Below are 14601 nucleotides of genomic sequence, written 5' to 3'. Positions count from 1 at the left end.
ACCAGGGTCCCAGGTGCTGGCCCGCACCTTTCCCATTGTCAAGGTTCAGCGCCAGCCCAGGGCTGCATGTTTTGTTTTGGCACACCCCAGGCGCTCTTCCGGGAACCTTTCTGCCAGCATAAAGGCCACCGAGCACAGGGTTTCAGATGGGGAAGAAAGGGGCACGAGTGAGCAGTGACCTTTTTCTCGATGCCAGCTGAGGGCTGAGCCTCGCCTGGGGAGAGGGCAGCTGTAGGGACAGTTCTGAGCGGGATCAGTCTCTCCCTGTCTGTTCGTGTTCTCTGCTCTTCTTTTAATAACTGTCCCCTCCTTACAGCTTTTCCAAGGCCTAAGGCAGGCTGCCCAGTAGCCCCTAGCAGAGAGAACCCTGTGGAGGTGGCACTCACCCCAGGCCTCCCTCTCCTGCAATCATCCTCTCACTTGGCTGGGAGGAAGGCTGCTTCCCCATGACTCGGTTTCCCCAAAGTTGTCCGGCTTTTCCTGCTAGAGCCCTTTCTTTTTTGTTTGTTGTTTCCTGGCTTAGCTTTCTCCTTTCATGCTGATTTCTTTTTGTATGCTCTTGCACCTTGCTCCATAGGGGTTCTATGGGTGCGGGGCCCTTTAGTCTGAATTGAATTGGGGGGATAGGTGAGTGTTGCCCCTCCTCCAACCTAGAACCTAGAAGCACTAAACATGGATCAAGTAGAGAAAGCGAAGCTGGAGAAAGCAAAGAATGAAGTGTCTAGGGACTGGGGGGAGGCATCGCAAGACTCAGTGACTGTTCAGAAGTAGTGTCCATCTTCCTGCCTTTGTCACTTCTCCCTGGGATTGGCTGTTGTGTTTGTGGCTGCATGTAGTGCTTGTCAGCGGAGTGCTGTGACAGGAGGCTATTTTAATAAACTGTTGCAGTTTCTCTAGCCGAGCTGCATTGCGTTGGCATCCCTCGTCACCGCTAATGGAGCGTGCGTGGCTGGGTGTAGGCTGAGGGAGGCAGTCGAGCTCGCTGGGGGCCTGGGGGTGGGGGTACACCTCGTCTGGGAGTGTTCCTGCCAGCGGCAGCCAGGCTCGGGGAGGAAGGGGTGGCCGCACCCTGGGCGCCAGGTCCCTGCCCTGGAAGTGCTGCTGGCATCGACACTTTCCGAGCTCTCTTTCTTCTCTTTCTATTCATAGCACCGCAGGCTCGCGTGTATGGCCAGGGAGGAAAACTTCCACTCGCCCCTGTGCGCTCCATAAATAAAAAAAGAAATAGAACCAGAAAGAGAGTGTGAGGGCCTGAGAGAAAGAGACTGAAACCAAAACACAGAGAAGGCGCAGCTGCTCTCCCCAAGGCCTTCTGGGGCGCCCGCCCGAGCCAGGCCTTTATTTATTTCTTTTTCTGGCTTAAAAAAAAAGAGAAAAAAAATCCGTGTCTTCCTCAATCCTAGCCCCCCCCCCCAAGCTCTACCCCCCCTTCCAAATTTGCTGGCTGTCTGCTGCCAAATGGACCCGAGTGGGAGCCTGGAATGAAAAATTCATAACTGCTGGACTTTGCTTGTTCATTAGACGTGAACTTGTCGATTGGGCAAATTGTTTTTGGTCTCCAACTGCCGGGGGCTCTCCCCACCCTCCCGGCTCGCCTGGTTCCCTCCTCCCCTTGGACACAGCCATTGGCTGCTCGAGGATGTCTCATTGCCAAATAGGTGGATCCTTCTCTCTCTCTCTCTCTCTTCCTTCCCCCCCTTTTTACTGGCTTTGGCACAGGCAAATGGATGGGGATTGAGCATGAAAGGGGAGAGAGAGGGAGTTTGAGAGAGAAAAGCAAAAAAAAAAAAAAATAAATAAATAAATAAAATAAATAAATTAATTAATTAAAAAAATCCAAAACCCAACCAGCTCTCTCTCTCTCTCTCTCTCTCGCACTCTCTCTCTCTCTCTCTCTCTCTCTCACACACACACACACACACACACAGCACCATCCCATCCACGTCCTCCCTCGCTCTCTCCCTCGCTCTCTTCTTTCCTCCCTCCCTCCCTTACTCCCTCTCTCTCTTGCACGCGTCTGCCAGCGACGGTCTGCAGCCGGTCCGAACTCGTCCTTTTCCCCGGGAATCTGCGAGCTCCCCCTTTGCCTGCGATCAGGCTCAGAGGCGGAGGGAGGCAGCGCGAAGTTTACACCCCTGTGCCGCTGCCAAAGCCGAAAGCCTTTTTCTTCAGCTGCTGCTTTCCCCCTCCTGGTTTTTGTTTTTGTTTTGTTTTGTACGGGGGGGGGTGGGGTGGGGTGGGGGGTGGGGTAGGGTGTACTGTGTGTTGGGGGTGATGATTGGGAGGTAGGTTTTGATTTTTAAATTTTGCATATTTTCCTTCTCTCTCTCTCTCTCTCTCTCTCTCTCTCTCTCTTAAAACTGAAAGAGGATGCACAGGAGGCGAAATTGAAAATTTTTTTGTTGGCTTTTGTTTACCTGGCGTGTGTGGCAACCGGCTCGCTCCCTCTCTCTGCTTGCTATCCCTGACCTTTCTTTCTTTTTGCTCCTTTTCAAAAAAAATATTAATTTCCCCCTTCTGTGCAATGGAGCGTGGAGGGGGGAGGAGGGGGAAGGGTTTGAGAATCCACCCAAGCCCGGCCCCTATTCCCCAGCACACCAATAATAACCCCCTTTAAAACATTTACCTTCCTCCCCTGCTCCTCCCCCTCCCCCTCCCCCCACCCGCCCCCAACTCACAACTCTGTTGAGTCCAGAAGCTCAGAATCGGGCGTTGGGCTTTGCCGGGTGCTTCAGATCAATGGTAATTATTTAATTTTTTCCAGTTTTATTTTTGTAAACAGAAATCAATTATTATTTAAACTTCAAACAAGCAAACAAGCAAAAAAAAAAAAAAACAAAAAACAAAAAGCGAGAGCCCAGCCCTCTGTCACCTGACTGAGTGGGAAAGAGGGTGAAGGGGTCAGTGGGGAAGGGGCTGCAGGACGCCCCACGTAGCTTTTAACCCTAATGTGGCCGAGGCAACCACCTTATTTGTGCTAACAAGAAGTGTTTTGTTCCTTATTACTGTGATTAACATTAGTATCGGTGTCGGTAACAAAGCTGAAATCACATATTTAGGATTTAGATCTGATTAAAAAAAATGCTGGGGTGGATGTTCCAATTGGAGCAGGAGAAAAGAGAATGAAAACAGCTTGGGGAGGGGAAAGCCAAATCCGGTTCCTCGCTGGCTCCTGGATGTCATGTTCGCTCTTTTTGGGGGTGGCCAAAACCCGACCGGTGTCGGGACACGAGGCGGCCCCCGCACGCCTCGCCTGTGCGTCCTCGAGAATCGGTGCAGACCGGACACTGCAGCGGGGCGAGCTGACAGGAGTTTGCGGCAGCGATAGAACATGGAGATGTCATGGGCGCGACAGAGCCTGGCGGGGATACCAGCAGCGTGTGTGTGTGGACGGCAACGTTGTCTGTGCGCGCGTGTGTGAGTGAGTGAGGGAGAGAGAGAGAGAGAGAGAGAATAGGTGTGTGCTCAGGCTCTGGGTGCCTCTGTCTGGCTGCTGAGGCTGAGATGGGAGCAAGCGGCTGGCTAGGCTGGTGGTGGCTCCAGACCACACTTTTGTAGAACAATCACAAGAGAAAATTGTTGTGGGAGGGGGGAAGAGGAGGAGGAGGAGGCGATTTTTCTTGTGCCCCCCTTCTAACGCTTCTTTTCTCCTTTTCTCTTTCCCCCTCACCCCGTCTTCCCCTCCTCCCGTCCTCCCTCGCCCCGCATGCTCCCGGCTTGCCGCCTGCAGGATGAGTTCCACCCGTTCATCGAGGCGCTGCTGCCTCACGTCCGCGCCTTCTCCTACACCTGGTTCAACCTGCAGGCGCGGAAGCGCAAGTACTTCAAGAAGCACGAGAAGCGGATGTCGAAGGACGAGGAGCGGGCGGTGAAGGACGAGCTGCTGGGCGAGAAGCCCGAGATCAAGCAGAAGTGGGCATCCCGGCTGCTGGCCAAGCTGCGCAAAGACATCCGGCCTGAGTTCCGAGAGGACTTTGTGCTGACCATCACGGGCAAGAAGCCCCCCTGCTGCGTGCTCTCCAACCCCGACCAGAAGGGCAAGATCCGGCGGATTGACTGCCTGCGCCAGGCCGACAAGGTGTGGCGGCTGGACCTGGTCATGGTGATTTTGTTTAAGGGGATCCCCCTGGAAAGTACTGATGGGGAGCGGCTCTACAAGTCGCCCCAGTGCTCGAACCCCGGCCTCTGCGTCCAGCCACATCACATTGGAGTCACAATCAAAGAACTGGATCTTTATCTGGCTTACTTTGTCCACACTCCAGGTAGGTCACTCTCAACCCCCCTCCCCATTTTATTTTACTTGCTGGCATTTGTTTTATTGTTCCTCTTCTTTCCAAAGGATACACGCAATGGGCCTAACTCGTGCGTGTGTTCTGCCCAGGGCTGCAGCATGTGTGATGTTCCCCTTTCCCTTCTTCCGTTCCCTTCCATCCTGTCCATTCTTCCTCCTTTGCTCTCTTGCCACGGTACCTACTGGATTGTCGTGCATCTCCATCTTTGGAGGACTCATCTTACCCCAAAGACGCTGCAGGGCTTAGGACTAGGACCAGGCTGCCCCAGAATTATCCACCGTGGTGAGAATTGGTGATAAACACCACCACACATGTACAAAAATCACTCGTAGCTCAGATTTAAAATGAGTCAGAAGTATTGGAAGCCGGGTGCTGGCTTTCCTGCGGCTTCCCCACAAGTCCCGGGGAAAAGCGGGATTTGGCACAAGCGGGGTGGGCAGCAGTTCGGCGGAGAGAGGGGTGTGCAAAACCCCCGGTTAGGAGCCAGGATGAATAGAAAAGAGGAAAGAAGGCAGAGGCGGGGAGATTCTGGGGCCCAGATGCCCAGGCGGGAGCTGTTTTGGCTGGGATTTGGCTGTTGGGAGAGGAGGAAAGTCATTTGACTTCATAGAGAGTGAAAAGGAGCAGGAGATTCCTTGCGCTCTCCCATCCACAGTGTGCGGCTCAAGTGGGGAGATCCCGGGGTGGCTGCCCGCAGCTCCCACCCCTCTGCTGGGCAGCAGAGATGCTCTCCCCAGCACAGGCAAGGCAGGGAGGGGCGTTTTTGCGGCAGTGGTCTGAAAGAAACAAACAATCCAAAAACTCTGCAAATTTCCCTTTTCCTTTTGTGTTCCAAAGTAGTTCCACTTCTCTTTGCTTTTCCAGTTTCACCCAGCATTTTGGGTCGGAGTGGTGCAGTTCTCTTCCTCTGTTCCTTTCACCGACTCCCCCTTTCCCTTTTTATAATTTCTTTCCGCTTTTGTTTTCTTACAAATTGAAACAGAGATGGCTGGTTAATTTTTAGCCTCCACTCAGCTACGCCCAATTTACTGCCGCCTTTGAAACCTAAACGGGCGGCACTCTGTGATTAAGCAAGGCAGAAGTGTGTTTACATTATGCCCAACCAACTTGTAATGAGAGGGCTACCAAACCTTTTTCTGTGTGTGTGTGTGTGTGTGTGTCTGTGTGTGTTTTTCCTTTCCACCATTCCGGTATTTTTTCCCCCCTTGTTTCCCTTCTTTCTCTCTTTATGCAAATGTAACAATGTGGCTTAACTTCAACTCTAGTGAATGTTCTTTCCCACAAGTGTGTGTGTGTCTTCCTTCCTGTTCATTCATAAAAAAGAAAAGCAACTCACTTTTCTGCTGTGGTCACTCGCTTGCCTGTTTGGGAAGTTGGGAGGAGCAGTATGACTTAACCCAGAGATGAAATTTTGGGGTGCTTTTAGCACTGCGTCAGGAAGGTAACCTCAACTCAGGTTAGCTGAGGGTTTAGATGTTGGACAACTCTAGGGAGGAAAAGGTGGTGTTTGAGGACTTTCTCCTTACTTACATTCTCTCTCATTCTGAGAGGTGGCTTTGGTGGTCGAATGGAGGCAGCAGACAACCCCCCATCCCCACCCCTAGAGCCGTTGCTCCTTCCAGGGATCTTTCTAGGGCTGTACCTGGCCCTGTGTGACTATCATGACCCCTCATGAAGAATGATCAGTTAGCTACCAGTCTTCTTCCTCTGTTCATCCTTTTGCTTTCTGGAAATGAGACTAAAGAAAAAATTTAAGAGTTATTCTCTCATTCCCTGTCTACACAGCAAGTCAGACTGGGGAGGGTGTGTGCCTGGTGGTGCTGGAGGTAGCTTGGGGGTAGCTTGGAGGCTTGAGTTTGTGTCTGTCAGATAGATCTTCTGCAAGGATTCTATACCTTCTCATTTCAGAACTAGGGCTTCTAAGATGGAAATCAATACTCACCTTTCTCTGGCGTCCTCCTACCCTGTTCTCTAGCTAGATTCCTATAGCCAGGCTGTTTTCCGGGCCTCTTTTATTTTGGGCCAAATTCTTGACTGGTGCCAGCATGGGGCTGAGGTAGGATGAAGTGTGTGTGATGAAGGAGACCGTTTCTGGCCAACCTTCTGGCTCCTGGACTAACCAGGCAGGTGTCTGGAGAAGGGAGGCATCCCTGCCCGCCCCCCAGCTATAATGAGATCATTTGCCCAGGAATATGAGCAAATTCATGGCCCATCGAATGTGGCCGCAGACATTTCTGTCCCGGCTGAGGTCCAGTTCCTTGACAAAAGCTGAGTGGAGAACTGAGGACATTTTAAAATAATTCATCTATACTCTGGCTCCCTGGACTCCAGATAGTTTCAACAAAGGTAGGATTTCTTGCTGGAATTGCTCTAATTCAAACCTGCCTTACTGCAGGAGTGGGGGTGAGTTGTTGCAGCATGGGCTACCAATGGGCCTGGGATAGGTGGTCTCAAGAATTTGAGAAGCAGGCACAGCTTTCTCCCCAAGCCACCCCAGTTTGCTAGAAAATGTCCTTTCCTAGCTAATTCCCCAAACAGCATGGATCTGACAGTATCTGCCCTCGGACATCCCCAGCAGGGTGCCACTTCCTCCTTCTTCCTACTGTAACCTGGGAGTGGGGGCTAGGGTGGCAAGGGCTCAGACAAGAGTTGCTGTGGATTCCAAAAGAAGTACTTTTCTTCCCTTAAAACTGCGCCAGAGGACCCAGTCTGGGCTGAGCGGTGGTGCTAGGTTCGATGACAAGTGAATTTGACATGTTGGTAAGCATGAGGGCACTACTTTACCTCCAAAGCACCTGGGGCCCTTGTGTGCTCTTGTTTTGCCCTGCATGAAGCTTCAGGAGGAGTCATGGTTGGAGAGAGAATAAAGGATATGTGTGTGATGTCAGGAGCTCCACTCCCAGTGTGTGGGGTACAAAAGACCACCCAAAGTATGTTATGGCCCCCATGAGGGTTAACCTTCCTGCTGGGAAAGGACTCTTATCATGTGTCTGTCCCATTTAGGAGGGGAGGTTGAGGCAGAGCAGGGTCAGAGAGCACTGCCATGGGGAGGAGAGGTGCATCTGGGTGGTGTCCTTTCATCCAAAAAGGTTGCCCAGAGTTTAGTGGTCGGAGACAGACGGGAGTTTGGGTCCAGGAGGCCTCTGTTTGTGTGGGGATGGATGGCTGAGCTGGTCTGGAAGTGCTGCTAGACTATTTCCAAAGCTTCCATGGGGCCCTGAAGGTGAACTGGTATCTTCAAATCTGCCCTAACCTAGGCTTCAACTCCTGGAAATAGAAAAATATTGGGCACCTGGCTGGCTCTGTTGGTGGAGCATGTGACTCTTGATCTCCGGTTGTGAGTTCGAGCCTCACACTGGGTGGAGAGATTACTTTAAAAAAAAAATCTGAGTAATAAAATGCTTTACTGAATGGAAATGGCAGCTTCTCCTTGTCAGCTTCGTCTGACAGGCCCGTAGTGGAGGCGCATGAAGTCCAGATATGTGGATGGTGGTTCTTTCCTCTATCTTCACTTTTGCATTGTGGAGAAATTCATGCGTAGAAGGAACAGCCCCCACTACCAGTGCCAATAGTTGCCAACTTGTGGCCAGTCTGGACTCATCCATACCCCCACTGCCCACCCACACTGTTGTTTAGAAGAAAATCCAGGCTTTTCATCTGTAGATCTATCTCTGCACATCTCTAAAGATAAGGAGTTGAGGGACACCTGGGTGGCTCAGCGGTTGAGCGTCTGCCTTCGGCTCAGGGCTTGATATCGGAGTCCTAGGATCAAGTCCTGCGTTGGGCTTTCTGCATGGAGCCTGCTTCTCCCTCTGCCTGCATCTCTGCCTCTCTCTCTCTGTGTGTCTCTCATGAATAAATAAATAAAATCTTAAAAAAAAAAGTTGTGAAGAACGTAACCGTGGTATCACTGTCACACCTAAAAATAATCCACAGTTTCTTTAGTATAGTCCAGTCAGTCAGTGTTCACATTTCCCTAATCATCTTCTAATTTTGTTTGTTTGTCTGGGTCAGGATCAGAATCAGAATTGGGTACATACAGGGACGTCTTACTGGCTCAGTCGGTAGAGCATGCAACTCTTGATCTCGGGGTCGTGAGTCCAAGTTCCGTGTTTGGCATAGAGCTTTAAAAAAAAAAAATCAGGTGCATGCATTGCAATGGGTCACTACGGCTTTCAAGACTCATAATCTCTAGGTGGTTCTCCTCCTCCATCTTGGTTTCTTTTCTGGCAGTTTATGGGTTGTTGCTATTGAAAGACCTGGGTCATTTGTCCTGTAGGGTTTCTCCGTCTGGACTCTGCAGGCCGTGCTCCCCTGCATTGTTCAGTGCAGTGCCCTGAAAGGAGACTCTGCCTCCTTCCTCACCTCCCAAGTCCTGGGACGACTGGACCTTACCTGTCACAGAAATGGATTAGCACCTAAGGATTTGTCTAAGTGAAGTTTTTCAAGTCCACAGTCACCCGTCTCAGGTATAAGAGTCCCCTGGTTTATGCTCTGTGCTTCAGAGCTCAGGGCTTTGCCGTGAGCACTGGTTTTCAGGTCTGAGGGAGGATTCCTCATCTGGGTCCTTCCCTGGTGGTAGAGGGCATCGTTAGCCCTGCCAAGATGCAGCCAATGCCAGCAATACCCCTAAGCCTTCGCTGGACACTCAGCCTGTCTGGTGGCTCTGGTGCCAGTACATGGGAGGGGCTGTAGGAACACCAGCTGTGCTCTTGGGGAAGTAACCCCCAGTGTGGCCCCTGGGCCACCTCATCCCTAGCCTTTTTTTTCAAGGCCCAGAAATGCCACCGGTCCGCGTCTTTGAGGCAGCACCATCTGGTACCAGGGCTGGCGGAGACTGCAGGGCCCAGGAACCAGATTCATAAGATTAGCAAGTATCTACGGATCATCTTTTAACCCAATGTAAGGTCCCCTTTAGAACATCCTGGAGGAGACGTTGGTGTCGTGCAAAGGTCAACTTCGGTCGTACAATTCTTCTGTTCGTCCAACCCAGAGAACGGTTAAAGGGATGAAAGCAGCTAACATGTACAGATATGGGCACAGAGCGGGCAAGCGGTGGCTCACAGCTGCCGCACTCACTGCTGTGAGGCCTTCATGAGCCCAAGGCTGCCTCCCTATCACCTTCACCTGCCAGTTTTATTTCTGGTAAGGGATTGTGCAGGTGAGAGCTAAGTTTTCTGTAACATGGCAGCCTCTTAGATGCTGAAGCCTACTCTCATGGTTCCTTTCCACCCTTCTCCCCAGGAAGCTGTCCTTTCTCCAGGCCAAACGTTGCCAGTCCCTCCCGCCTCCCGCACTGGATGCAGCTCCTCGAGCCCTTGCCATTTTGGTCACCACTCCCTGGAGGCCCTCTTAAACTGGAGCATTTGGTATGGAACACAGAAACTCCAGGCGCGATCAGATCCCATGGTAGCTACGGGATTTGCAGGGCCTTCCACCTACGTAATTTGCGGGGCCCCATGCAAAATTAAAGCATGGGCTCCTAGTTCAGAATGATTAGGGACTGCCATGTGACAACAGTGAGAGCATTAAAATCAAGCGTGGGTCGTGTATGACTGTTCAGGTTGTACACCTGAAAAGCTGACCCAAGCCACCTGTGCTCTGTTAATGTGACATGGGATGCCTTGTTTGGTGGAATGGAAGGGTGATGGGAGCTCAGGCTAGCCTCAAGAGGGGATGTGACCCCAAAGACATCAGAAGTGTCCAGACCAGTCCTTTGACTTGTCTCATTTTAGAACTCCCCTGGCCATCTGCTGCTGTCCCCTTTGTCCATAGCTGTCTGCTCAACCGGTCAGTGGTCTGCACTGGCTGTGACGCAGAGGGGGTCTTGGTGGAGTACTCACTCTGAACTGGAAGCTATAGCTCAAGGGAAAAAAGAATCACCTCATCTAAGCTTGAACCAGTAGAGTGAGGGCTGTGAATAAGCTGGAGGGGACCTGGATGCCTGAGCATGGTGATCAGCTGTGCTCCACCACCCACCCACAGGAAAGGGGGCCACCCTGCAGCATGAGGTCTGGGCTTCAGACATGCAGAAGGACTTCCTGAGGATTCAGTTTACTTTTTGGCACTGCCACAGGATGGTCAAATTTCCTTTATTCATGAAATACGCACTTGGTGAACCTACTGTGAGTGAGGCTCTTCTAAGAATGAGAGACTCCTTCATGCAGCTGGCAGGGTTTGGGTGAAGGCCTCATGATGACTTCTAGAAGGCACTGTCCCATAGGCATGAATGTGCAGTGATCCATGCTGGAGGGGAGGGAAGACCCGCTAGGGCTTCACCAGGGGCTATGAAGAGGGAGGCAGGGCCCTTCTCTACCACTTCCTAGTGTTGCAGAGACCTGGGGCACTGGGGAGGGGTGGGCCAGAGGGGTGGAGGGCTGTGCCATGGTCCCCCTCTGCTCTGGTGTCCTGCAGCAGCTGTGCAGAGAGGGCACAGCTGAGCATCCCCTTTTCTGCCCAAGGAAGAGGGTGTCTCCCTTCCCACCCCTTTCTCTCTTTGCCCCATCGGTCCCACCCCCCAACCCTGTCTCAGGAGCTGCCACGCTTCAGTTATTTTATCCTTCAGTGTCCGATTCAGAAGTCCTTTCAAAGGCCCCAGCCGTGTCAGCGCGGTGCTCGCACAAAAGGCCTCTTTGATTTCTTGTTTGTTTTCATTTGCCAGTGGAGGGGGAGGGGGCTGGAGAGAAAGAGCTTCTGGGTTTTAAAATTTTTATTTGGGTTGCTTCATTCTCAGACGGGTCGGTTCCCTGGAACTCCTTCCTGAGTTGGGGGTTTGAAGGTGATGGGCGGTCTTCTGGGGAGAGCACTGATGCGGGAAGTGGGGGCGGCCCCGCCAAGCAAAAGGGGGAAGTGTGAGGATTTGGGATATGGTCATCGGTTCACCTTTAGACATTCAGTGCTAGGCCCCAGGGTGGGAAGGGTCAGGTTAGAGCCCGCTGCTTGGGTAGGAAAAGGTCCGATATGCCTGGCACCAAAGGACATTCCCGTGTTAGCCCTGTTGGTCCTGTAAGTCCCTAGTAGAGACGTCGGCACAGCTGTAGGATTTGAGCAGTCTTGAACCTTGACTTCGCCCATTTCCCTTCAGTACCCCAGGTTCTGCCAATGTTCCCTCTTCGTTGGATGAGAAGGGAGTGGGGATCCTTCTAGTGTGCACATTCCTCAGAAATTCTAAGTGTCTTCAAATACAGGCTGAGACACCCCACTCTCCATCAGAGTATGAGGTAGAGGGGTAGCCTGGTGTCCTGTTGCCTCCAGGCCTGGGACAAGCCCCTGTCCTCCCAGGCTTGCTCTCTCACCCCCCCCCATACCACTTGTCTCTCCATGATGGCTGGTTTGTGAGACACTACAGCGGGGGTGCCCCTCCCAGAGGACACGGCCCATAGCTCCTGGAGGACTTTGAGGACAGGGAGCTGAGGCTGAAAGGAGATAGAGGGCTGCCTTTGCCAGCGGTTTGGGACTGGAGGTATCCAGACTGATGCCGGTCGGAGGGCATACATTAAGCACATGTAGGTGCGTCCAAGCATGCAGTAAGAAGGGGCACAGCCCATCGGGTGTTGTGCCTGTGTGGAGGCCTGACTGCCACTGCTCAGGAAGGGAACGCAGGAGAGCGGGGCTTGGGCAGGTGGTCACAGGCGTCAGCAACGGGGAAGTGTGCCCACTGGGTGAGGGGGCTCCGCAGGGCCTGGCTGGCAGACGGGAGGAGGAGGCTGGGGGGCTGAGAGATAGATAAATATAGCTGATGGCATTTCTGATGATAGGTTTTTCTTGGCACCAAGGGCACCGTGGAAAACAGCACGACAAACGCCGGCCCCACAGGCCGCCGTCGCCATTTTAAGCATGTTTGAGCCGAGGGGTTGCTGGCATCAGAAGAGGGTCCCAGCAGGCGGAGGGGCTGCGGCAGGGAGGTTTGGCTGGACTGGGCCTCACCGCCTGGGTGCCTGTGTTTTTTACTTTGTCCGTATGGATATCTGCTGATTCTCTGGCCCTCTGGGGATTAAAAAATATTTTGGGGTTGCTCTTTGTGGGCTTATCTCCCAAGTGACTTGTCCCCCCCACCAGCCACCATGGCTTGTCTATTGGTGTGTGTATGAAGGGGTGTTCTGGCTCTTGTCCTCACTTTTGATGTCTTAATGATGACCTGGCATGCTACTGCCCCAGGTCAGGGCCACTGTTTGCTGTTATTTGGGGGGGACACCCAGTAACTTAAGGGGCACCCATTTGTTCCGGCTCCCCACAACTTCTTGTTTCCTGTCTGATGGAGGAAGCAGCACACCTCTGCTCTCCACCCCCCTGCTTTAATTCCATTTTTTTCCATCAAAGGCCCAGTTGTGGCTAAGGCACCATGCCGAGTCCTGTCGGTGTGTTAACCATCAAAATTCTTACACTGATCCTAGTTTTAAATCTGTGCTCCCGGCTGAATGTGTTTGTGCTCAGGTGACACACAGCAGACTCCGTGCGCAGTAGAGGGATCAGTGAATCAGACCCGGGGGCCTGGGAGTCTTCCTGGAAGATGACCTGTTTGAACCACATCTTGAAAGACAGTGAGGAATTAGCTCGTTTTTGTCAGCTGGCTGAGCCTTTTCAGCTGCCAGAAACCGATTCCCTCCTCACAATGGTTGAATGATATAGGCAGGGCAGGTATTATTATCCCTGGGCCGTACAGAGACGGGAACCCGAGTACAGAGATGTCAAGGCACTCAGGTCAACGCGATGAGTTTCCGGCAGAAGGACCCCAGGATCCTGGTCACTGAATGCTTCCACCTGTGGGCCTTGCTGCTCCTTGAACTTCGTGGGGATTGCTGGCCTTGGCAGAGTCTCAGAGGAGAAAGCTGTGTGGGTCCCCATGGTCTCCGTTGCTCTCTAGGAGCTAAGACATGGGTCTGGAGCCTAGCCTGTGGCTCAGCTCAAGGGCTCCCCCAGCTGCTGAGCACGTGGGGTGGAGACAGTGATCGGGCACCTGGCCTGTCCTTGACACTGGCCTCCCTACCAGCTGGCCCCCTGCCTCTGACCTGAGAGGCAGCGTGATACGGGTTGGGTCTGCTGGATGTCTCCACCCTGTGGTGGCCAGCTTGGCTTCTTGGCACCCCTCCCTGTAGTGTGGGGAAGGGCAGGTAGAGTGGGCAGGAAGTCCAGGCCTGGGGCCAGGCAGCTCCGCTGGATCTTGGGATCCCTGATCCTTGCTCTGTCACGCCCTTTTCCTGGGAGTCTGCTTGGAATGGATGTTTGAAATAAAAATGAATGTAATTATCCTAATTAACCAGATGATTGCTGGAAGTTTTGCAATAATCTTATCTACATTATCTTTTATGCTCCTTCACATAAACTCTCACCCTTACCTCTTTCTTAAAATTTGAAAACTTTGGGTCTGTGTACATTAAAAACTCTCCCAATATGTGGATGGGTGGAGTTGTAGGGATAGGCTAGCCCATGCTAGAGATTTTCCTGTTTCTGTGACTAGACTAGTAAGACAGGGACATAACCTCTTAACCACTGATAACAACTCCTGTAGAGCAGAACTTTCCTACCACGGCACTGTTGGCTTTCAGGCCAGACGATTCTGTTTTGTGGAGACTGTCCTATGCATTGTGGGGTGGTTAACATCTCTGGCCTCAACCTGCTAGATGTCAGTTGCAACACCACACACCAGGTGTGACAGCCAAAATATCTCCAGACATTTCCATGGGGGAGAGAATTGCCCCAGCTGAGAGTCTCTGACCTGAAAGAAATAGGGGGATTCCAACAGAACATTGCCCACATTTCCCTCTTGCCTCTCCTCTCAGTCACATGGCCACAGAACCTCTGAGCCCTGGCTGCTCCCCTGCATATCTTATGCCATTTTTCCTCTCTGGACAGCAGGACCCTGGGCTGAAGCCATCTGGGGTGTCCTTTGCTTCACGGGAATCATAAGCCCATCTAAGAGTCTTCTACTGAATGTCCCTCCTGATATCTTGCATCATGGTCTCTATGTGCTGGGGCTGCTGATCTGGGGACTAGAATAGGGGATCTGCTATTCAGCTGACCCAGGCCTATGTGGCAAGCTAGTGAGTCTATCAGGCCCATCCCAGACCCTGAAGAGCAGCAGACATTTGTTTCTGCAGCATGGGATGCAGAGACCAGAAGTGTCACCTGAGCCTCAGCACTACTCTTTTTAAATGCTGTATTTGATTTTTTTTATTACAGTAGTGAAACACACTATTTAAACACACTATAAAACACAATTTCTAAAAAATTCAAACAATAGAGAATTGGAAGAGACAGATAAGCTTCCCAAACAACCCTCGTGCAGCAGACAGAAACTCACTTCCCTGAT

At 52.1% G+C, this 14601-nt stretch overlaps 1 protein-coding gene across 22 annotated transcripts in view; it reads left to right on the top strand.

Moving 5' to 3' along the window:
- The window catches only part of NFIX (nuclear factor I X), a 99464-nt gene that overhangs the window by 24467 nt on the left and 60396 nt on the right, over positions 1-14601 (top strand). For 2 of the 22 annotated variants that reach the window (XM_077859724.1, XM_077859720.1), the window contains exons 1-2: positions 3239-3380; positions 3731-4262. In XM_077859724.1, the coding sequence (XP_077715850.1) occupies positions 3845-4262 (418 nt within the window). In that variant the 5' untranslated portion in view covers positions 3239-3380; positions 3731-3844. Of the gene's footprint in view, positions 1-2300; positions 2743-3230; positions 3422-3498; positions 4263-8571; positions 8762-9065; positions 9438-9536; positions 9668-14601 lie in introns of those variants that run through there. The other 20 variants (XM_077859734.1, XM_077859723.1, XM_077859726.1 and 17 more) reach the window with 18 other exon arrangements.

This window comes from Canis aureus, chromosome 19 (genome assembly GCF_053574225.1).
Source record: "Canis aureus isolate CA01 chromosome 19, VMU_Caureus_v.1.0, whole genome shotgun sequence".
NCBI lineage: Eukaryota > Metazoa > Chordata > Mammalia > Carnivora > Canidae > Canis > Canis aureus.
This window is presented reverse-complemented; position numbering and strand designations above follow the sequence as displayed.